At 41.1% G+C, this 24,059-nt stretch overlaps 1 protein-coding gene across 2 annotated transcripts in view; it reads right to left on the reverse strand.

The window, feature by feature from the left end:
- The window catches only part of Unc13c (unc-13 homolog C), a 449,047-nt gene that overhangs the window by 178,757 nt on the left and 246,231 nt on the right, over positions 1–24,059 (reverse strand). For both annotated transcript variants that reach the window (XM_087560698.1, NM_173146.2), the window contains 4 exon segments: positions 21,796–21,965; positions 17,398–17,513; positions 15,700–15,863; positions 4,684–4,840 (listed from right to left, as the gene is read on the reverse strand). In XM_087560698.1, coding sequence (XP_087416824.1) covers positions 4,684–4,840; positions 15,700–15,863; positions 17,398–17,513; positions 21,796–21,965 — 607 coding nt within the window.

Below are 24,059 nucleotides of genomic sequence, written 5' to 3' on the forward strand. Positions count from 1 at the left end.
ACTAGAATCTAAAAATTGTGACCTATTCATTGATGTGAAAGACCAAATGATCTTTCTTTTTTTCCTGTAAAAATATTTCAGAATTCTTTGTCCTATGAAGAGATGATCAAATAATATATAGTCAGAAGCCATAGAAGAGTTTTCTTGTGGTGTGTAAGGAAGTAAGTGAAAACATTGTTTCCTTTCTTGGAGTTTGCACTGCTAATAGTATCAGTCGTAAATGTTAACGAACGATCGGACACACACACACACACACACACACACACACACACACACACACACACACACACTCACACACTCACACACTCTAAAAATCATTTTACAACAAATTTCCTATTGAAGAATTTATATTCTTCTTTAAGAATATCCTGTAAAGCCATGCAAATGTCGTGAACAGACAACACTAGATTGTGTCTCTCTATACACATGTTTAGTCAGCTTTGAAGAAACAGCGATGGGGCTGGAGAGCTTGCTCGGTGATGACGAGCATTTGCTGCTTTTGTAGAGGGTCTGGGTTTGGTTCCCAGCACCCATGTTGGGTAGCTCATAACCACCTGTAACCCCAGTGCTAGGGGATCTGACATCCTCTGTTAGCCTCTGTGGGTACTGCATTCACACACACACACACACACACACACACACACACACACACACAGACACACACATACACACACACACACACACACACACGTACACATGCACACACTATAAAAATCATTTTAAAAGGAAATGGTCTAATAATCTTTTCCAAAACACTCTATATCTTTATTCCCCTTTTGCCTCACACGCCACTTTGCTATTGACTAAACTTGGAATCACATTGATACACCAGGGTCATCAGCACATATCCCCAACGCCCCCCCCCAACCCCCTGTCAATGACCAGGACTAGGGCTCACTCTCTCCTCTTTGATTCCATAGCTTCCTGCACCCCAGACATTCAACACCAATGCTTTTGTTCTGAGTCCTTCCCATCTAGTTCCATAATCTTATTTTCTGCCTCTCAGTTGTACAGTGTCCTGGCTACCATATTTGGAAGGAGACATGAGATGTGACCCCTCCCCATCATCTGCCTCTTGGCTTATTCCTGCAACTGGCCAAGGTACAAAGATGCTTGTTTTCCAATCTATTGTTACCAGCATGATAATTTTAGAAAGACATGACGGGACAGACAATCCTTGATTCCTTACATTTCTGATGTTCTGAGAGCTCATCATTTCTCTTGCAAATCAAGGCATTTGGAATTATCATGGACGTCCTTCAAATGATATCCAAAACATGTACTTTTCCGTTAAATATTTTCTATCTAAAGTTTGTTAGATGGTGTCCACACCACAACCTATGTCAGATGCATGCAGTTGATCTCTCCCCTCTGCAGCATTTACCATACAGTGGTCCTGCTCCATTAGAAATCCTATCTCAACATACCCCACATATTACACATGCAGTCCAAACATCCCAGAGTCTGTAGAAGTCCCCGGTGATCCGATGTTAATCTTCTATCCACCGTCCTCATGAAGTACCATCTATCGCTGGTCTGCAGTAGATAAGCCACCCTATGCATACTTCAAAAATGATGTTTTTAGATTATTCAAATGTGTGTCTATGTGTATTTTGTATGCACCTATGAATACAGACATCTGAGGAGGGCACAGACATCTGAGGAGGGCACAGACATTGGGTCTTTGACCCACACCCAAAATCTAGCTGGGTACAGGGACCTGACTTGGGTCCTCTGCTGGAGAAACATGCTGCTGGGCCATCTCTCCAGACCCTATGTATACTTTTCAACTTATTTTCTATCTTCATTTTTCCTTGTATTTACTAAAATATCTTCATAAATCTGTGATTATTTTCCTGGTACCTCTTGACCTTGGAACTTACTGTCCACTATTCCTTTGTCCACTTCTGGGCGGTCCTATGACGGTCAGTCACTCATTATTCTCTGGTCTTTATGCATTTGTAAATATTGTGTAAGCTTCTGTGAGACTTGCTATATCTGAGAGTGGCTTGTGTTTACTTTCCACATTTCTGTGATTGTCTTATTGGAGTCAAAGTCAAACTGTATCTTTCTTCCATTCCATCAGCTGCCGCAGGAGCGTACAGGACTTGCCAAGTAAAGCTGGAAGAACAGGTAGGCAAAGAAATGAACATGTGGGTGGCTGGAGATGCGGCTTGGTGGTAGAACACATGGCCAGGGTGTGTAAGACTCTGAAGAAAGCTTTCCCTTTTTTTTTTTCCTTTTTGCTTAATTCCTTTTTAAGACAGAGTATCTCTATGCTCCAGGCTGTCCTGGAACTATGTCTTCTATGTAGACCAGCCAGCCTCGAGCACATAGATGCACCTGTGTCTACATCCTGAGTCCTGAAATTACAAGTGTGCACCACCATGACTAGATGGAAGAAAGCTTTTTCAAATACACTGTTTGAGGGATTTGAAAAATCTGGGTTATACCCTTTTAAAAGGTTAAACAACTGACGATATACACTGTCACCGTATCTACTTTATCTGTATCTACTTTAGTCCCTGAGTGACTGAGAGCTCAGGGCTCCAAAGTGGAGTGATAGAGAGACAGTATAGTTGATATGTTTGGTTTAGGAAACAGGACTAGATTCTACAGTGAGGGAAAAACACAAAGTCACATGCCCAACTGCCAATTAATCAAATGTTTGTTGTGGTTTGATCAAATGTTTCAGGTTTTTTTCTGCTTCTATTCTACAAGAATGTTACTTGATTTACAAAATGAGGTTTGCTGCAAGCATGTTGTTACTGAGATATGCAATGTGCCGAAGTCAATGTGTTTTCTTCTCTCTGGGTCAGTGTGAAGTAAAAAGAGCGTGGCATCCAATTTTCCTCAGGTGGCTTTTATGGAGGTTGTTAATCATGTAACCACATCTTCTCTGAGGCAGAAGGGCTCAGTGTTCTGCAAGCCTGGCTTGTTCTCCACAGTGCACACCACAGGCAGAATAGAACCAGAGCCATTTCATAACGCAGCATGCTTCATGCTATAGACAAAGTCCCAAGACAACAGGTTCTGTTTCCAAGGTGATGCTTTTATTGCAAAAGTTTTCTTTGGTCTGGGATTTGACCATCATGGTATTTTGTGGAACTGGCTCCAGAATGTTCCTTAGTCCCAGTTCCTGCAAGGCTTGATTCTATCTAACAATAGTAGCTGACAGTATGTCGCTTATGTTGCAGGAAAGCTAGGAGGGACAAACCTCTTGTACGTCATATAATTTTAGAATCCTCATATTTTGCATATTAGATTGTGGATTCTTAAATTTCATCTGATCCTTACTTCAAATTTAGGAAGAACACCAGAGTAGGTCTCATTAGCCTCACTGAGCAGGTTGAGAAACAGGTTTCGGGGACAGAAGGAACTTGATAATAGCCATTATCGAACCTGTTACCCACAGCCCTGAAGTTATCCTCAGTTACCCGTGTTTCACTTGGTTTTTTTTTAAATATTACTGGCCTCTTCCTTGAAGAATTCACCCCAAACAATACATGCATGTTCTTCCTCCTGGGTGCAGAGAATGGAACACAAGTTCACCTATAGCCCGGGTCTTCCTAAATATTGTTCTTTCATTGTTTTTATCATAGGATACAAACCCCACATTTGATTTCTACAACAGATGGGCCAATGAAAGTATCCTTTGTGAACCTGAGTTGAGTTGCTGGGAAGACTGGAGAGGCAGAAGAAGCACTAATTGTGTGTTGGTTTAGGGATGATTTTTAATCTTCTCTGTGAAAAAGAAAGGGACAGTGGAATATGCACAGCAGCACTACTGACCATCAAAGCTGCCCCCCAGATTCCCTGCCTAGACTCCTGGAATCTGCCCTGTCCTCCCTAGGCCTACATTGGATCTGTCTTCAAAGACAGCAAGTACTGGTCATTCAGCTGATTTTTGTGCCTGGAAGGTTCTGGAATCTGTCCTTCTATTTCTGTCTTCCTTAATCCCATCTCTTCCAATTTTACTGGGATGGCTCTTCATTTACATGTCATTTCCTGACCTGTCCGGTGTCAGTTTTCTATGTCACTGAGACAACAAGTAACAAATAGACCTCTGAGAATCTCTGTCCTTTCACTCTCCAACACACTCCTGATACCCTTGGGTGCTGCAGGCAGGTAGCTTTCAGTAGGTGCAGATCCTCAGAGATCTACCATGCTTTCCTTCAAGGGGGTATCCGTGAAAGCGGCCACACACAGATTATCATGAGATATAGCTAATCACAGTGACCAGAAATCTGTAAACATGCAGCATATCCTATAGAGACCTAGGGCACTGACAAAATGTGTGTTCTGTTAGTGGGAAACATCATCGCAGATGCGGAAAGTCAATCAGTGGTAAGGCCTGTTATCTATAAAACTTCTTTCATTAAAGCTATTTCAATCCAACTTTGAATATGGGTCATTAGACTAAGATACCCCCAAGGAGGCTTTGTTCCTTCATAGTAAGATTCTAGAACATTTTTTCTTTGGTCAAATATACACATCTTTTTTCCCCAGGGTACCAAATCAAAATTTTCATTTTCATGTTAAGTTATGGAGACTCGTTATATACTAGACATAATTTAATGGGGTGGGTGGGAAGGAAGAGAATCTGGGGACCAATGTCCCTTGAAAAATCTAAGTCCCATAGACTGCTTGAAAAGTTCAAGTTCCAAAAATAACTATACTTACCCCAAAGTTCGTAGCAGCAAAGCGATCAGAAGCAGAAACCTGCACGTTAGTGGAGACAGTTGTATGAGCATAGAAGGCATTGATGTTCGCCAGCAGGGCGCTCATGACTGCAGGGACACCCGGGCACATGTACTTAGAAGACAGACATGAAAAGTGCCTGAAATGTTTAAAAAAGCAAGACATTCAGTGCTTTTAAAATGGAAGTTAACCCACACACCAGCCCATCTTCTCATGTTAGCACAACATCATTCCTCAACTATGTCTATGAAAAGGAGCAAAAACTCTCCCATGGTCTCTGACTGGAACAGCACCACATTCCGTCTCTTAGAAATTCTGCATTCACACCTGTGAAGTAGTGCAATTAGAAAGTGACTTCTCATGGGGCTAAAGACAGCCTCTTTGAACTGTATAGGTGCTGTGTGCCCACTGACAAAGCACTGTTCCTAAAGGAATCCAGTGTTCTGGAGTAACAGATGGGGGCACAGTGTCACCCTTCCCCCCTCCCCAATCCTGCATTTAATTATTTAAGAGCCTACCAAGCCACCTTTCACCTAAATGCTCACTAGATTCTCTCTGCTCCCCACTTTGCCCTCTATTTTGCAGCAGGAGGCCCCACTTTCATTCACACTGGCACCCCTTGTCAGCATCCCACATGACTTAAGTGAGCTTCTGAGGTTTCCTAGGCTTGAAGAGCCTCTATCAGCCATTCTGTTTTCTAAGCACTCTGTTACAGACAGGATTCAATTAGACAAACAACTGAATTATGCCAGGCCTGAGCACAAAGGCTCTCAGTAGAAACCTTGACTAGGAGAATCATTTATAATATCAAAAGCATCGAGTGCTCTGCTCCATTTCTTCTTTCAAAGAAACCTGTCTCATGTGAACTCTATCAAAAGATTGGCAAGCTGAAAGTGTCACTTCTGATAAATATGGGAGATAAAATATGCACAGCAGGAGGGCTCTTCATATGTAATCTGACTCCATTTGCTCAGAGATTTTAGTAATGTATCCCCAATCCATGTTACCAGATGCCAAAACTGGGTGTATGTGCATCAGGGCATTTTGTGAGTGACATCCCACAAAACAAGCCAATGTCAGTCCTGAAAGTTGTGGCCTTGCTTAGCTCACAGCTGGGCTAGTCATCTACTTCCTTTTTTCACGAGATTGGCTGATGAAAGTAGGTTAAAGTTATGGTTCTTGAGAATCAGAACTAACAATGTCCTAAGAGATATAGGATGCCTGTTATGTAACCCTAGAAACGTTAATGCATTTATGTTTTTAAATTATTACCTCTGAGCTTATTAAAATTAATTAACACCCACCAAGAATACCACAAATGAGAGACAGTGATATGGCTGAGTGGGAAAAGACATTTGGTGCCACACCTCACAAGGTTAACTCCATCCCTGGAACCCATGTGACGCAAGGAAAACTAACTACTTTAAATTGTCCTCTGACCTCTATACACAGGCTCTGTGGCACATACATGGATCCCCACACATGAAACACACACACACACCACACACACACACACACACACACACACACACACACTCACACACACACACACGCAAAATACAGAAATAAAATGTAATTTAAAAAGTTAAGCATGAATACTGTGGCAATGCAATATTATGAAAATATTTCTTAAATCTCTTACAAGACTGGAACTTTACTGAACCTCATGGAATTAACAACATATCTTGATGTCACATGAGACTTAAGGTTGCTATACTACTCAGCCCATTCGTTTAATTTGTTGATAAGAGAACACTATAGCAGTCAACCTTACTTGCCTTGAATTTTCCATGTAATCAACTTTTACAACCTTAGCTAATGCATAGCTGTAATCTTAAATTACAAACTCTTCCTTGCCCCTGACCCAGAACAATGTATTTGTACTGTTTGCTGAAAGCTGCAAGTACTGAGGTTAAGAGCAATCTTCTAAAATGATTATCTTCCATAATGTTTTTGCATAGTGGTTGATAAACAATGACATTTGTAATACCGTTTGCTATCTGGGTCACTTGGGGTTCAGTTGGAGTCAGTGACTTAATCCCTTGTTAGACTGTTAAAAAAAGATTTCTGTAAGGTATCCCATTCCTTCCCCATGTGATCCTCTCTGCGATGTTCAATAAGAGAGGAAAAAAGGCCCTTTGTTAGGGACAGAAACACAGACATACAGAAATGAAACAGACAGAATCACATGGCACCTTAGAGTCAGACATACTTGAACACACACAGACAGTCACACAACAGACAGACACACAGGGACAGGCAGACACAGATAAAAGCACAAGAAGAGAATTACAAGACAGTCTTCAGGCAGGCACGAGTTCAGACTCAACAGACAGAGGACAGAAGACACAGAGCAAAAGTAGATAATTCAAGTCTGTCCTCACTCTTGGCTAAGTGATACCAAGGGAAATGCTTTTATTTCTTTCCTTAATGTGAAACTAATGCATTATTGGTGATTTGGAGTTAATCACTAATGCATTTAATCCACACAGAATACCACAAGTGATATAAAAATTATTTCGAGAAGAAATTTTAAAACCTCAAAGTAAGGCCCTCGAGTTCTTCCTTGCCACTCAAATTTCATAAAATTAGATTTGTTTAGACCCTAATCACAGGGTAAGAATTATGGAATGTTAAATGCCTAAGTATGTTAATTTGGGAGATGATAAAAGAGAAATAAACACACCTAGGAAGAAGTAGAGGCATGATATCAAAAGTAAATTGCCAAGATAAACTTTACCAAAACTCTGAAGCTGGAAGGGTATCATTTTGAAATGGAGGGCATCACAAGTGTATTCTGGTTCTTGGTTTCAATGTAAGAGAGCCAAGCAGCCAAACAGCTTACTAGGTGAGCGTGCACTTGGTGTACAAGGCTGATGACCCAAGTACAATCCCCAGAACTCACATGGTAGAAGAGAAGAACCAAGTCTCTCAAGTTACCTGCTGACCTCCGTACACATGCCATAGCAGGCACTCATGATAGATGAATAAAATGTAATAAAAATGAAAGCAAATCCACACAGCCAGATGGCTCGGGCATTATTTCTATTCTCTGTCCCCTGCAGTGGGTCACAGAGTAGAAGAGATAATATTAGCATATAGGACACAGTCCCAAAGCTCCAGTCTATAAACAAGGAAAAGAACAGTCAGAAGGGAAGAGCTTAGGCTGAGAGGCCAGGTAGTAACCAGGGTAAAATGAAGAACTTGGAGTCTATGGAGGTTAGTGCAACAGATATCTAGAAGATGGGTCTCAAGTATGCTCTAGTTCCCAGCAGTGAGTCAACATGCAGAACAGCATGGACCCAAGCATATAAAAGATGTACAAGCAAGGGTGATAATCATGAACCAAACACATAGTGCCATGAGCCACTGAGTAAGAACATGGTCAGCATAGCATGCAGAGGCTCAGGGAAAACACCTTGAAATGAGGCTGGGCCATGAGAATGACCTAGCTCAGGGATGAAACGGTACAAAACAAGACACAGTGAAGACATGATTGGGTACAGTCAAGCCCCCACGGTTAGGACAGAATTCCAGATCAGTATGTGTGTGGGTTTATGTGGAGTTCGGTACCATATGTCAGGTCAACAACATCTTCATTGGTCAGAGGATTTTTTAAATAAAACTCAAATTCTTACAAAGTAAATGTAAGTTAGAAAGTCATCTCTCAGAAACTATAATTCTTCTACACACAAAAAAGAAGCAACATCATCAGACTGGTATTTTTAAGAGATTACTTTGGGTGTAAGATTTTAGGAGGATGTGCATGAGAAAGGTAAAGGGAGACAATGAATCCAATAGGAAGAAGTTATCTGAGGTTCTCGCCCCTTTTCCATGTGTGTGTGTGTGTGTGTGTGTGTGTGTGTGTGTGTGTGTGTGTGTGTAAGAGAGAGAGAGAGAGAGAGAGAGAGAGAGAGAGAGAGAGAGAGAGAGAGAATTGTGCTGTAGTGAACATATCATGCAGATAGACTTGTTTCATTATGATATCTAATCAAAGTACAGGAGTGGAAGATGTCTCTCAGTACATTGACTTCACTTCCTTAGGGCCACCTTCCTCTCCTTCTGGGGTTATACACTGTGGCTGCACCCTGTATCTGTGGCTATTCTGTCTTTAATGAGATCTTATTTAATACAGTGTTTCCCTACATCAGAGATGGACCGATGTTTGTTTATTGGTTTTGTTTTTGTTTCTCTAATGAAAACAAGGCAACAGGAGCCAGAGGCATTTCCACAGAGTTACAGGGGACAAGATGAGAGCTCAGTTGCCTTGATAGCATAGTTGATCATTACATCCAATCACTTCAGGAGCATGGTATATCGTGGTAATGTTTTAATGCTCTGATGACAGCCACACTCCATCATTGCTCTGCTGAGAGCACTGTTTTAAATCATCCAGAATAGTAGGAAGGAATTCATCTCAGAGAACTGACAGAAATATCTAATTCTCTGATTAATACTGGAATGAGGCAATTTCTGGGGTCTGATGGGCACTAGCTAGCCCACAGTAGTCACTCTCTAAATCTTCCAGAAGATTCCAAAAAGACCAGAAAGGAACTCAAATACTACCAGTGCCAGAAAACAAGAATGCCAATCAATGACTTTTAGCACCAAGGAGCAACTAAGAAACACTCAATTACAGACTGGTGTCTTAGCTCTTAAGTATTGGCTGGCCAACAGGAAGGGGGAATGGCTTGTCTGATGCCACTCACTCTATGTTTCTGTAGCAGAGAGTTGGGCCTAGCTATTTCCCAGCAGGGCTGTGCATTAGACTCTATTCCACGGTAACTGTCTCCAGAGGCAGGAACGTCTTTTCTCACTTACCACACCTATTCCCTCTATACACATAAAAAGGATAGAACTCCTAAAGTACAATGGGAGATGGGCAATGGGATGTGAAACACATTAGAGGAAAGAGTGAGAGAAGGCTGGGAAAAGGCAGACTCCAGAGATGCAGTCTGATATTTTATGCATTGCTTTCCACAAGATAAAGCTCACAGGTTGTGGGTGATGGGAAGTAAACCCAGGTCCTTGGCAAGAGCAGTCAGTGCTGTTACCCATTCTTAGCCATTTTTCTAGCCATACTAAACTCAGAGTCCAGAGGAGGCAAGAGCCATCCCTACTCTGGAGTTCTAATGGCTGTGGCCTAAATCTGTCCTCTGTGAGGAGAGATATTTCTATGAGGAAATTGTTCCTTTGAGTTGACAATGTAAGGAGGTGAAGTCTTCGGCATGATCATGATTGGGCCAACAGTAGCTTTTTAAAAAGTATCCCAGAGAGATCCTGCCATACTGAAAACTTTCTGAGAACACAGCAAGAAGACAGTCTTCCATGAACTCGAAACTGCTTCTCACAAGACAACCTTGACTTTGAACTTCACTGTCTTGTGAACTTGTGGGAAACAAACTCCTGTTGTTTATAAGCCATCCAGTGTATAGCATTTTGTTATAGTCACATTCATAGGCTAAAGGCATCCTGCCTAAGTCCACACAGCTAGATGCATAGAGAACATCTGCTGAGCAAAGGAATTATGCATTCTAGAATGCTGGGCCTGGATCTGGACCTTGGCTTCTTTTTCACGGCTGTGCCCTCTGTTTCTGCAACAGTTCACCCATCTTGCAAACCCTGGAGAAAATGCTGGGCATTAACAAAAAGTCAGTTACCCAACATTCTCCTTAGAAGGCAGGCATGTGGCTTTAGCAGCTCAAACAGACCAGGTTTAAGGTAAACTCCCAATAGTTCTGATCTACAGATTTGTTTTTGATAGGACTGAGGCACAAGTCATTGGACCCAAAGCTTTTTCTCAGTTGGCATCACAAAGGAAGCCCCTAGTTTAACAGAATCCCACATTTCAAGCACAGATTTGGCTTTCTTTTCCAATGAAATGAAGACTCTTTAAAGAGTTAGGTATGTAACTAATTATGTAAATTTAAATTATGCAAATTTGAATTATGTGAACTGGGGCATTGCCTCTGGTGGTAAAGTACCTGATGGTTAAGATAAGCATCTGCGCTCACATTTCCAGAACCCACATTATGCCAGGTGGGACAGCACACATCTATCATCCTGGAAATGGGGAGGCAGAGGAGACAGATTCCTTGAGTTCATTGGTCAGCCAATATAGACAACAGGAGAGCTCTAGTATCATAAAGACATGCTGTCCTAAAATGTATGGTGGACAGTGACAGAGGAAGACACCTAGCAATGACCATTGGCCTCCACATATATGCATACAGACGTGCACACACATACATGGACCTACACTACACATACCAATCATTTCAACACCTAAAATGAAATTCCATTTATGTTCTCAGAGGTATCAAAGGTATTATAAGGAGAAAAAAATTATACGCGTACACAAGAGAGAAATAGCGAGGCACACTACTGAGATGAAAATAGCTTGCATGCCTGACACCAAGAAGCAATCCACGTGGAGGAATGTGCTCCTTGGACAGAGGGAACAGAACTCTGCTCCTACTGCTGTAAGTGGAAAGGTCCTTCTGTGATGGATGACGGCTGGACTGTCCACGTGGGCCCAGAGTCTTCAAGTACCTGATTGCTTGTTTTGGAAGGAGAACTATGATCTCTGTTCCCAGGAATGTCCCAGATCAAAGGGCACAGTTTTATTTAACAGGTGGGATGACAAACTGTCCCTGGTAGGACACAGCTTGTGGTACAGGGGAGTGTGTTTATAGTCACCAGGATTTAGGGTCCAGGGCTGCAAGCTGAGTCTTAAAGCTCAGGTAATTTAGCAGCAGAACGAAGTCTACTTCCTCTGTGTCCTGAGAGCTACTCAAGAGAAAAATTTAATGACACACTCAGGGTCTAACACACAGTTCCTCTCACTGGTCCACCAAGTCTAGACACAAAAGAAACATGAATGCACCCAAGAGAAGCCAATCAGTCTCCCTTAGGAAGAAGATAATGAAGCAATAGAGCAATGTGGCTGAGCATAGAGCCCATGAGTATCAACAGAAACTTCTAGGAAGAGTTAGAAGAATTAAGCCATTTTCTCCCCTTTTAAACTTGTGTGTATACTGTGCCAATGGGATATACCTTATTCTTTAAAGCACAGCACCTCAACTCCATGATTTCTAAACTTTCTAAAAAGCATGTATTTCCTATGAATGTGTGTTTTGCCTGCATGTATGTATGTATACCGTGTGTATGGAGGCCAGAAGACAGTGGCACATCCCTTGGAAGTAGAATTGTAGACAGTTGTGAGCCATCATGTGGGTGCTAAGAACTGGACCCAAGTCCTCTGGAAAAGCGGCCAATTTTTTTAACCCTTTAAACTGTCTACCTAGTCCCTAACCTTGTAAGTTTTAAATATTAAGAGGACGGAATTCTTAAATTAGGGTGAAACACGCAGTTCTATGTATTTGCTTGCTTGCTTGGTCATCGTGACTTGTTGGTTTATTTTCTCATTTGTCAAAACAGGTGAGAAATATTGATTCACTATTTCATACGTGTAATTATGAAGATAAATTTATTCATAAGCTTTTCTCTTCTAATTGAGTTTTTATTTTATTTTATTTTGCCAACAATCTATTAGAAATTAACTTACATTCCCACTACAGAAATAGCATTTTGGCAGCATGGGTGAACTACCTCTGAAAAGTATTTTTTTTTTAACCCCCAACAACACGTGTTAGTATCTGGACATTTATTTTCAATTATAAAGGATCAGTGTGGTATGCACTGAATTTCAATATGACTTCCAGTGTGATGGAGTCACAGAGAACAATTTCATTAAATTCATCTTTTCTCCTTTATTTGCTTTTGGCAATTGAAGACCTCCGACACCCAGAGATAGGCCAGGAAAAAGTGAGGCTCAAAAATAATGTCAGTAGATACTCTACTTCTGGTTCCTCCTATTACCAATATGTATTGAGCGTCTAGCATGCATCCAGAACTTCTAATCAATGAAGTAAAAGCAATGATTCATCAAGGTTTCCGTGTTTCACTTTATTTAGAATTCAAGTCATAGCTAAGCTGCTCACTGTGCTAAATTTCTTAAATATAAGTACAGTTTTTACCTGGGCTGACATATAGACATACAATTAGAGGCCTGTATCTGTCTATAGCACCGATTAATTTCTAGCACCGATCACATCGCTCAGTAATATGCGCAAGCAAAGAGCCTGTACTTTAGGAATTATTAGATTGTCAAGCAATATATTTTTTTTCTTCTGGCATGGTAAAGGCAAATTTTGTATTGCCAAAGCAAAATCTGTCCTGGACATTATTAATGAGGAAAAGTGTGCAATAGGCATTTCCTTCCATAAATAGTTTTTAAATGAGCTGTAAAAAGGCTTAGCCAGTAAACACACTGGCTGACAAACTCAGTAACTCAAGTTTAATCCCAAAGACCACATGGTGGGAGGAGAAAACTGACTCCAGCAAGTTGTCCTCTGAACTCCATACATTTGCCATTGTCTGTGGCCCTCTAGTCAGCTCCGAACAGAAAAGGTTTGAGTAGGAGCTGAGAGAGATGCTCAGTGGTTAGGAGCACTCATGGCTCTTGCAGAGGACCTGAGTTCAGTTCTCAGCACCCACATGGTGGCTCCCAACTGTCTCTAACTCCAGTTCCAAGGGCTCTGACGTCTCTTCTGGCTTCCGTAGGCTCCTACATTCACGGTGCATATAAACTCACCGAGGTGCACACACATACACAGAAATTAAAAAACAAATACAAAAACCAAAAAGACTTTAAATACCACTGCAGAACATTGTGTAAAACAGAAGCCACTGACTCTCTTACAGCGGCCAGAGTGCAGAGTAGTGTGAGCTCTGGTGCAAAATGTGGGCAGGAGAGGTGGGTGGCCGTCAGTCAGAGAGAGAAAACCTGGGTTTCTAGATTGTGGAGGAAGCGTCTATTTTGTGACCTCTGTGATTCCCTGTATGTCTAAAGTCTCATCGTTATTATTCAGCACCGGGGCATTACATAAATGGAAAGAAACAGCATCTACCAATGCGGATGTTCATGCAAATGTATGAAGGTCTCAGTGTCCGTAGAGGCCAGAGTTAGATGACTAGTATGTTCTACAATCCCCTCAACACACACTTTATTTTTTTGACACAGGGTCTTTCACTAGACCAGAACTCTTAAGTTTACCAGACTGACCGGCCACTGAGTCCTAGAGATTGTCCTGTCTCTACTTTCCCTGTACTAGGGTTGCAGCTGCTATGTGGGCTTGCTATGCCTTCCAGCTCTTTAATGTAGGTGCTGAGGATTTGAGGTCAGGCACCTATGCTTATGCAGCAGTACATTAGCCACCGGGTCATCTCCCCAGCCTCAATGTCTCAGTTTTTTAAAAATGCGTTCATTCTTAAATAGCTCTCTTGTAGAGCCATGGCTGGTGATTAAATGCTATGAATGCAATAGTTTGCTGAAGGGCATTGATTTTGCTTCAAATCGCATATGGTGGTTAGTTTCGTTAACTGAAACTAACCTAGAATCACCTGAAAAGAGAGTCTCAGTAAGGTTCTGTAGACAGTGGGATTGCTCTGTAGAAAACTGTCTTAAGGGGTTGGGGATTTAGCTCAGTGGTAGAGCGCTTGCTTAGCAAGCTCAAGGCCCTGGGTTCGGTCCTCAGCTCTGGAAAAAAAAAAGCAGAAAACTGTCTTAATTTAACTGATGCGAAAAGACCTAATCCACTACGAGTGGTACCATGCCGTAGGCAGAACCTCCTGAACTGCGTAAGACTGGAGAGATCAAGCTGAGCACAGGAAGTGAGCACACATGCATTCATTCCGTCTCTGCTCCTAACTGTGGCTGTGACCTGGCACCTCGAACTCTTGCTGTCTTGACTTGTAGGACTGAAATCTGAATTTCTGAGCTAAGCTAAACCCTTTCTCCCCTAAGCTGTTTTCTTATCAGAGCATTTTATCACAGTAACAGAAATGAAACTAGGACAAAATCGATTGTTCTATAGAAGTAGAGTTGATTGATTATCCAAGGCCTGGTCGATTTATTTTACATGAGAATATGACCTTGGTGGTAATATTTACACTTAAATTAGCATATGCTTATAAAATGTACTATTACACATTGTACATTGATGATAAACTAAACACAGAGCAGGAATACAACTATCCACCGTGAGGAATAAGAGGTCCAACACCAAGACCTAGTGACACCTGTTAGGGTCAGGTGTCTGTGTAAACTGACTCATCATCCCTGTCATGCATCAGTGGGGTCTCTCAAAACAGCAAACATCTTGGCTTTATTCATAACAGCAACAATAAGAAGATAATTGTAATACGAAGATAATAATAATAAGGAGCTCAGCCTTTTCTAAGAGGCTACAATGACTCCTTATGTTTCAGATGTTAAAACTGGGTAATCGTGGGCTTGCCAAGGCTTTATTTTCCTCAGATACCAAAAAGATGTTCATGCATTGCATCCCACGGTTGGGCCCTGCTCTCAGAATATGTGAGTCAGTGGGTCTCAGGTGGGAATTTCTGTCTCCCATGCTACTGGTGAAGGGTTCCCATTCCCAATGTGGAACAAAGGTGGGAGGGTGGCAATGGTATTCTCTGATGCTTAGTATCTCACTCTGCACCGATATATGCACATTGTAAAGGAATTCTTTTTGATGGATTTCATTTGGGCTAGAAGAATTGAGATGAGGCCCAGAAAAATGGCCACCAGTGCTTTCCAACAGGCTTGACATCCTGAGTTTGAGTTCCAGAAACCCATAGAGTTCAAGGCGAGAACAGACTCCTACAACTTGCCCTTTGACCTTCACGGAAAAGCTATGGAAAGTATATTCATGCACTCGTGCACACACACACACACACACACACACACACACACACACACACGCAGAGAGAGAGAGAGAGACAGAGAGAGAGAGAGAGAGAGAGAGAGAGAGAGAGAGAGAGAGAATGAATAAATGTATTGAGAATTGAGATAAGGGTTCCCTTTTCTTTCCATTGGATTATTGGATTTTAACTGAGATTTATAACACCCCAGCATCTTACAGTACTTACGTCATAGCTTGATAAATGGACTCAACCCCATAACGCATGGCAAATTCATCCACTATTTCTTGAGAAGCATCATCAAAGAAAACCTTCCAGGCTTCATCGCCTTTGACCTCTGGTATTTTCACGCTGCCATTAGACTTCACTTCTGTCAGGTAATGGAACAGGTTCTGGAAGCAAACAGTGTGCAGCTGCTCAGAGACTCCTCAGGACAGGGTAGGCATACTTAACTATGCTTTTTTTATAGGATATCCATGTATTACTATCATGTCTACATTACCAGCCTCCGAGTGCAACGGGAATAACTCGGATTGTATTAAACTGTATTTATTACAGGATTGTATTAAACTGTATTTATTACGGGAGACCTGCCTTGGCCTCTGTTTGGAGTCTGCAGAATCAATAATTCATTCGTTTGTACAGACCCAGCCATTTCCAGGAGGAAGCAAGGTAGTAACCTTGGTAGCAGGCATCTTTACCCATTGAGCTATCTCTCCAGCCCTACAAATACAACATTATTTCTAGAAACGCCACATCTTTTCTGCTAGAGTTCTAAGACCAGAGATCCTGGCCAAGCCTGTGGTAAGAATTGCTTTTTATTAGTCAGAAAAAGAATGTTGGTTATTGACATAATGTCTCAGTTCACCAGTCAAAAAATTAATCATAAAACCTATAACTACTTACTGTGTGAACAACTGAAACACCATTCCTCACTCTTTGTTTGGTAAAGTGGTGTACACTCCTTTACATGTGTCAAGTGTTTAGCGGTATGGATTTTTAAAAATGTATTTAGAAAAATTAATGCGTAAAAAACGCAATAGAATTGGTTTGGTCAACTTAGTGTCACTGTGACACGGGGTAGGCTCTCCTGGGAAGAGAGATGGAGGGAGGGGCTGTGTAGGTCACGATGCTATCCGGGCACATTTGTGGACGGTTGCCTTAACTGGCTGCCTTGAGGAGGGAAGAGCCTCTTGAATGACAGCAGCATCATTCCACAAGCTGGACCCTCAGCGGAATGCAAGGGAGACAGAACACTGAACAGAAGCAGAAATGTGTTTGTTTTCTCTCTCCTCTTGATTGTGGATGTGAGCTACTGCTTCAAGTTCCCACCTCCTTGACTTCACCATAGTGATCAATTGTAACGTGGGATTATGAGCCAAGAAAAAAAAAGTTCTTTCTCTCCTAAATTGCTTTTTGCCAGGCATTTTATCACAGCCACAGGGATGAAACTAGGAGAGCCATCTTGCTGATGATGTCTTTCCTACTGGGAAAGGGCTCTGTACCTCTCTCCCAGAGCAGGGGGCAAGGAACATGCCTCAGCTTCATCTCATTGTTTTGGGATATATGAAAAAGTGTAATTTTCATCCAGGAAGGTCTCAGAGACACTTCTCACCTCTCCAATGCAGAGCATGAGGTGGTTTAGGGCAAGTGGTCAGTGTGTGCACACACCAAGGAAAAGACAGGAGCTGGAAGGTTGGCCCTCTGTGAACGCTCACTAAAGGGCTAGTTTTCCACTCGGTTTTCCGACCTCAGCATAACCATCTGTGACTACAGGCTTGGCAAGCCCCTGTTCCCACAGGCAGTCTGAACTCCACTAACCCAAGGCCATGAGTTTTCAAAACCCAATGCTTGTTTTGGGATTCATAATGTCCCTGTCCCTCTGCACCAAGTTTTACTTTCAATGAGATTCGTTTTGCTATTTACCTCGTGTAAACAAGTGTATTGTATATGATACGGTGCAACCTTCTCCTCTCCCTTTATTTCCACATTGATTTTTAGTCGGATGGCTCCAGACACAGCTGATTTATCTGTCCGTTTCTCTGAGGAAAAGCAAAATGTCCTTGGTCAGTTATTTCAACAAGAGCATAATTCTAATTCAAGTTCCCCAATATATCAACTCACCATAACCTTAAATACCTACACTGGGTCCACCTATCAATGAACAGTCACACAAAGGAGAGGGGCTTATGGGGCCCTACCTTTTCTCTGTGAACTACTGGCTATGGAAAGACTCTGGGAGAGAGGGGAACCACTGTCTCTAGTTTTATACTCACTGCTGCAGAGCCTTGCAAAGGCTAGAGCCTAACACATGAGCGCAGGGACTGGTCTGATAAATCTCAGTGATTCACAAAACAAAACAGCCAGGAACAAGAAAGATCTGTCTGTGGCAGTGCATGTTGACAGGCATGAAAAGCTGCCAGGTGAAAGTGGTCTGTATGTTTTACATACATGTGCAAAATTGTTTAAAAACACATTTATGGGCTAGAGAAGTGGCTCAGGGGTTAGGAACACTTGCTGTTCTTGCAAAGGACCTGGGTTTAGTTCCCATTGCCCACATGGCAGCTCACATCTTTAACTTTCAGGAATTTCAGTGCCCTCTTCTTGCCTCCATGGGTACCAAGCACATCCTATGCATACATATGTAGATGAAACACTCACATAGATAAAATAAAAAAATGGGTCTTTAAAAACAAACTTATTTTTGGTTGTGAGCCTAGCCTTTGACAGCTGAGCCATAATTTTTTTTTAAAAGAGAGAAAAGAAAAGGATTTTTTCAAAATTAAAAAAATTATTTATGAAACTAATTAATTATTATAAATAATAATACATTTGTATATTACTTATATATTATATTATTACATATTTACTATATATTTACATACTATATATATAAGTAACTTTTAAAAACAAATTTATTAATGAAAAGAAATATAAATTAGTCAAACATATGTATATGTACGAACACATGCTTACACACATGCACACAGACATACATATACATATGCATGCTTACATATCGGTATACACTCACACAGATGCATACATGTATATACACATGGGTTTATGCACAAACACACAGATACACATGCACACGCACAAGCACACAGACATATACACACAGAGAGAAGCTTTTCTAGGAATCATCTCCCTTTTCTATGTCATGTGACTAAGTAACCGTGAGCCTCGCAGACACTTGCTTCTTGTGCTCCTGTAATTGTTAAACTGCTTGTAGAGGCTTCAGTCAGAAGATCAAAGAACCCCCTGCCCTCATACAGTAACATTAAATTCATCGTGTGGCAATTACAAGCAAGTTAATTGGAGAATAAAATTCACAAGGAAAGTGTTTCATTTGAAAAATTCTTCTCCTCAGCATCTTCTGGCTCTTTTTGTACTTCAAAAGGTGAAGGAAATTCTGGCTAGCAGCAAGATGAAAGCAGTTTTCACATAGTCTATCTACAGCTTGTGCTTATTTAGAAATGTCATATTAATTATTTGGATGGAATCAAAATACAATCAGTTTATTCAACAATTTGACTTGAATCAGGGGGAGCAGCCTAAACCTATCAGAACTTTGAGAGGAACAGCCACAATATTCCTAGAATATGAATATGGATTGAGAGGCCAAGATTGACACCCAATTCGCAGAGCAGATACATGGAGAAAAGGTCACATTTATAAGGAAAAAATGGGATCTAATCAAAACGATAGTTTAGTACTGAGGACTTCTTTAATTGGCCCATTTCCTAAACACATCTGTGTTATTTTTTAAAAAAAATAATTATTTGTTTATTTTATGCATGCGAGAACACTGTAGCTGTCTTCAGACACACCAGAAGAAGACATCAGATCTCATTACAGATGATTGTGAGCCACCATGGAGTTGCTAAGAATTGAACTCAGGACCTCTGGAAGAGCAGTCAGTGCTCTTAACTACTGAGCCATCTCACCAGTCCTACATATCTGTGTTTTTAGTCACATAAGATTATGACTTTCTCATCCTTGCTGTCTAGCAGGAATGAGTTATGAAAATTCTTTTATTAGCAGCACAGAATCATTAGGGTTTTGTCCACTTGCTAGGACATCATACCCAAAACTGTTGTTTTGTTCAGGACCAGAGATTGAACTCAGGACCTCAAACTTGTGAGGGAAGAGTTCTACCATTAGGCTACATTCCCAGCCAGTTTCTCACATCTTACTTTGAGACAGGTCCTTGCAAACTTGGCCAGGCAGGCTTTGATTTGGTGATCCTCCTGCTTCTGTCTTCTGAGGAAATTAAATGACAATATTGGCTCTCCAGACCTGGCTGGGAGACCTTTTGCTCTTAACATATACAGAGTTCTAAGCTAGCAGTAAGTCAGATAGATACACAGCATGAGTTTCCTGCCAACCTCCCCTTTCCAGAGCTGCTAGGAAGTTTAGAGCTAGGCTCTCCCCCAAACCCAGGAGCCACTGCCTCTGCTTGAACACACAGGACTGTGGAGCAAGCAGTGCTTTGTGTGGTGGAGTGAATTCCAAGTGAAGAGAATGGAGAGAATTTCCACAAAGGACATAGCGAATTGTTTGTGAGGGCTGAACATACGTCAGGATTTTATACAGAGCCAAGAAATGCAAACTAATTCCATCTCTCTCCCAACCTCCCTCTTTTCCTGTCGTTCTCCCTCCTCTTTCCCTCCCTGAAGGCAAACATCAGAAATGAAAGAATCCCCTGAGCTACTGAAGATGCTGAAGAAAAAGCTTCCCATAGAGCACCACGGCACATGTTTCTTTCGCAGTTTAAAGGGTAGTTTCACATCAAAGATGGGCAGCCATTTAACCAAATATCACAGCTAAGTTCCTCAGCGAACTGTCTGTAACCAGGTATGTGTTATCCAAAGACTGAAACACATGAATCTCTATCTGACAGATAACTTCGTGCTTTAGCTCAATACTATGGTATTCGGTAATAAAAATAACACACGAAAGCCAGACTCTAATTAAAATAGGATTTTGGAGTGTTGCAGAGTAAATTGAAGTTTTCTTCTTTTTACATTTCGGATTCATATGTAAAGTTATTTAATAATTTAAACAAGATGTGGGAGTTTTAACTTAGTTTCCAGTTTAGATCCCAATAATGAGAAGTACCAATATTCTTTAATTAAGATTCTTCAACTATTTTCAGTAATGAACTCCCAGTATAGCTGAATCGCCTGTGTTTAGATTCAGTTAAATTTCCTGTTTAAGCGGTTACATAATGTAGAGTTTTATTAACTCTATGAGACTTTATTTTGACAACTCACATTACTAAAGTTTGTGTAAGCCAGTGTTGTGTAAGTAGACACAGTACACTGTGAACCAAGTGATAAGTTTTGTAGCCCTGGGGCTACGTCAGCTTCTGTTGCTCTCCTGACCAGCCAGTCCTCAAAAATTTAATTGACCTTTTCCCAGGATGCCATTAAACAATCTTCGGTTCATATCTTTTATGGAAACTGAGATAACTCTAGATTAGTACTATTATTAAGTCATCAGTACAGACTCCAGGTTACTTCAATTCAAGTAAAAGACAAATTCAAAAGTCTTAGTCCTGCTTCCAGAATAAAAGTCCCTTTAAATGTCATGTCAGCTAAAATGATTGATAGCTTCATGTTAAAGCCGCATCAATCCTTCTTGGCTCTGCTAATGAATGCCCAAGTTTATATCACTATTTGAAAGAAATTCCAACTACATAAGTATTTTTCTTTTGAATTTATTTTTAAATATTGATTTTCAACCTATGTGCTTGTGTCTGTGTGAGTGTGCTCCATGCACATGTGGTTGCCTATGGAGTTGGAAAAGGGTATCACAGACCCCTAAAGCTAGAGTTACAGGTAGCTTTGAGCCACTTGACATAGGTGCTAGGAACCAAAGTTGGGTCCTATGGAGGAGTCAAAAATGCTGTTAAGTGATGATCCATCTCTCCAGCCCTGCAACTACATAATTTATGATATATTTTCATTAGAGGACAGAATAAAATAAATTAAAGAACGGTTCCAAATTCTCCAAACGTCAGACAAATGTCTTTGAAGCTGTACGTTACAAATCTAAAATCAATAGTGATGTAAAATTTTCTCTGAGAAGATGTTCGGTTGATTCTTTGAGGTTTTTATTTTCATCTTGGATTTAATTTTTCAACAATACTACATTTTAATTAATAATTACCCTTCATTGCTAATGAAACTAATCCAACTAGGAGGTCAACAGAACAACCTTCAAGAGAATTCAATTTTTAACCGTAAGAGAATATAATCCATGCCACAGATACTCTTGTTTTAACTCATTTTTAAGTAGGCATAAAAAATTAATCACCTAAGTTGTACCAGACATCCATCTCGCCACTCAGAGTCCTGACTTCGACAATCGTCTGTCCCAGAAAGTCATCTGACTCCTTCTTGAAGTGTTGCTTCACTCTGGATTTAATGTCGTCGTCTTCATCCCACACTCTGACCTTGATTCGGTCTGTCGAGTTATGACACTCACTGAAAATAAATGTGCACAGGTCAGTGACTGCTGGCTTCAGTAATAAAGGGCACAGGGTGCTAGAGGCTGACTGGAAGCCTGACTAATTTATGAAGAGATATCCACTGCGTTATAAACGAGGATTCCCCCTTCCAGCCATGGGTGTTACAGGTACCTAATGCAGGTAGACGGGAGGAAAGTGTGATTAGCTAAACAACAGACAGGCAAATTTCTATGCTGTTCCAGTCCATTGCCTGTAGCTGAGACAGCAAGTCGAGCATGCAGTAAAGGTCTTGGTTTAGGTATTTCCATGTTTTCTATTTGCAACATTTTTTTTGGTGGACAATATATCTACATCCTAGAAAGTCCTCACTAGAACCATAAACTAACTTTATTGCCATGGATATTCAGTGGTCGGAGTATGAAATGATGGCAGGTTCTAGACGAGTATGTGACTGATCATTTAGGTTCTGTACTTTGTGGGAAAAAGCCTAAGATAAATTTCAAGGAGGAATGATAAACTTTGGGCTGCTGGCTTCGTGAATTCCAGTCTTTGCTGGGACCCACTGCTCTGAGGCTGCAGTGAGGCTGAGTACCAGTGGAGGATGCAGGACAAGGGTACTCAGTTAAGAGAGGATGGACGGGCATCACTCTGTATAGAGTGTAGGGCGGGATACTCAGTTAAGATGCTAGGAAGCAGAGGCAAAGAGAAGACAGAGAAGAAGAGAGAAAATGGCAGAGAAAGTTGGTGGGACAAGATCTAGCTTCTAAAGGCATTGGCTTCATTGGGTCATTTCCAACCAGGCCTTACATTCTATTAAGAACAGTCCCTTCAGCTATTAACTCACTGATAATCTGATGATACTACTGTTTCAACGATCCAATTGCTTCTCAATAGAGCCACTGACTGCAGATCATGTCCTCATAGGCCACAATCCTTCTCAGTGACACACCTCATAGCCAAACCATAGCACCCGGTATATATAGAAGATACTAAGAAACCAAACTCGATTTTAAAACCCCTGTGATTTAAGAGCAGCCTGTGTGTTTTAGCCTGTCACTAATGTCTTTATTTCCTCCATCACCTTTTGTTGATGAAAGCTACTCGGTATTGCCCACTGGTGTGCGATTGGTCTTTCCCGACTGTGGACTTTCTTCCCATGCTCTCTGTCTGCGGCCAACCATTCTTTGAGAATCAGCTAGGACCTTGCTCTGGATCACTGACTAGAGCTTATTAAGTGAGGCAGCAGGTTTAAGCCTGTGCTTCCTGACTCTCAACATCTAGTCCCTCTTACACAGGCATCTGTAACCTGGGGTTTATGCGTGAGTTCTGGGCATCACTGACTTTACATTTGAAAACAAAATGAAACTACTTCAATTTCCCCTTTAATTTTGCATACAGACAACATATTAGAGAGGTATTTTGTCACTGATAAAATGACTGGCATTTAGATATAACATTCAGAGTATAAAGAAACTTAAAATATTACTTCAATTTACACTGCACTAAAACTGTATTTCAATGTAATCGATCTACTTTTCTGTTTCTATATTTTATTCAATGCATCAAATATCCACTTAACATAGGAAAGCACCCATGTCTTTACTAGACTACAGAATGAGCTCTAGGGGCAACATTTACTTAACAATTCTGACAGTGTCATGTTGCTTCCTTTTTAAATTTTAATTAATTAATTACTTCTTGTCTTTGAGACAAAACCATACAATGCAACTAAGAGGAACGTTTATGGTATGGCATGCCTATGTGCAAACTGTGCATGCACCTATATTCTTGACCCATGAAGGGTCTACGCAAAAGGACTGTGAATTCAAGGGCAGTGACTCTGTCTGTGTAGGAAGACCCCATCTAAAAACATAGAGAGATAGACAGATAGACAGACAGAGAGAAGAAAGAAGGAAGGAAGGAAGGAAGGAAGGAAGGAAGGAAGGAAGGAAAGAAGGAAGGAAGGGAATAGGAAAAGTGAAGAAGGAGCTGGGAAAATGGCCTGGAAATTAAGAACACTTGTAGTTCTTGCAGAGGACCAGGTTTGATTCCTAGTCCCCAACGGGGCAATTCACAGCTGTCCAGTTCTGGGGAACCCGATGCCCTTTTC

The sequence above is a fragment of the Rattus norvegicus genome, chromosome 8 (genome assembly GCF_021556685.1).
Source record: "Rattus norvegicus strain SHRSP/BbbUtx chromosome 8, alternate assembly SHRSP_T2T, whole genome shotgun sequence".
Classification (NCBI taxonomy): Eukaryota; Metazoa; Chordata; class Mammalia; order Rodentia; family Muridae; genus Rattus; species Rattus norvegicus.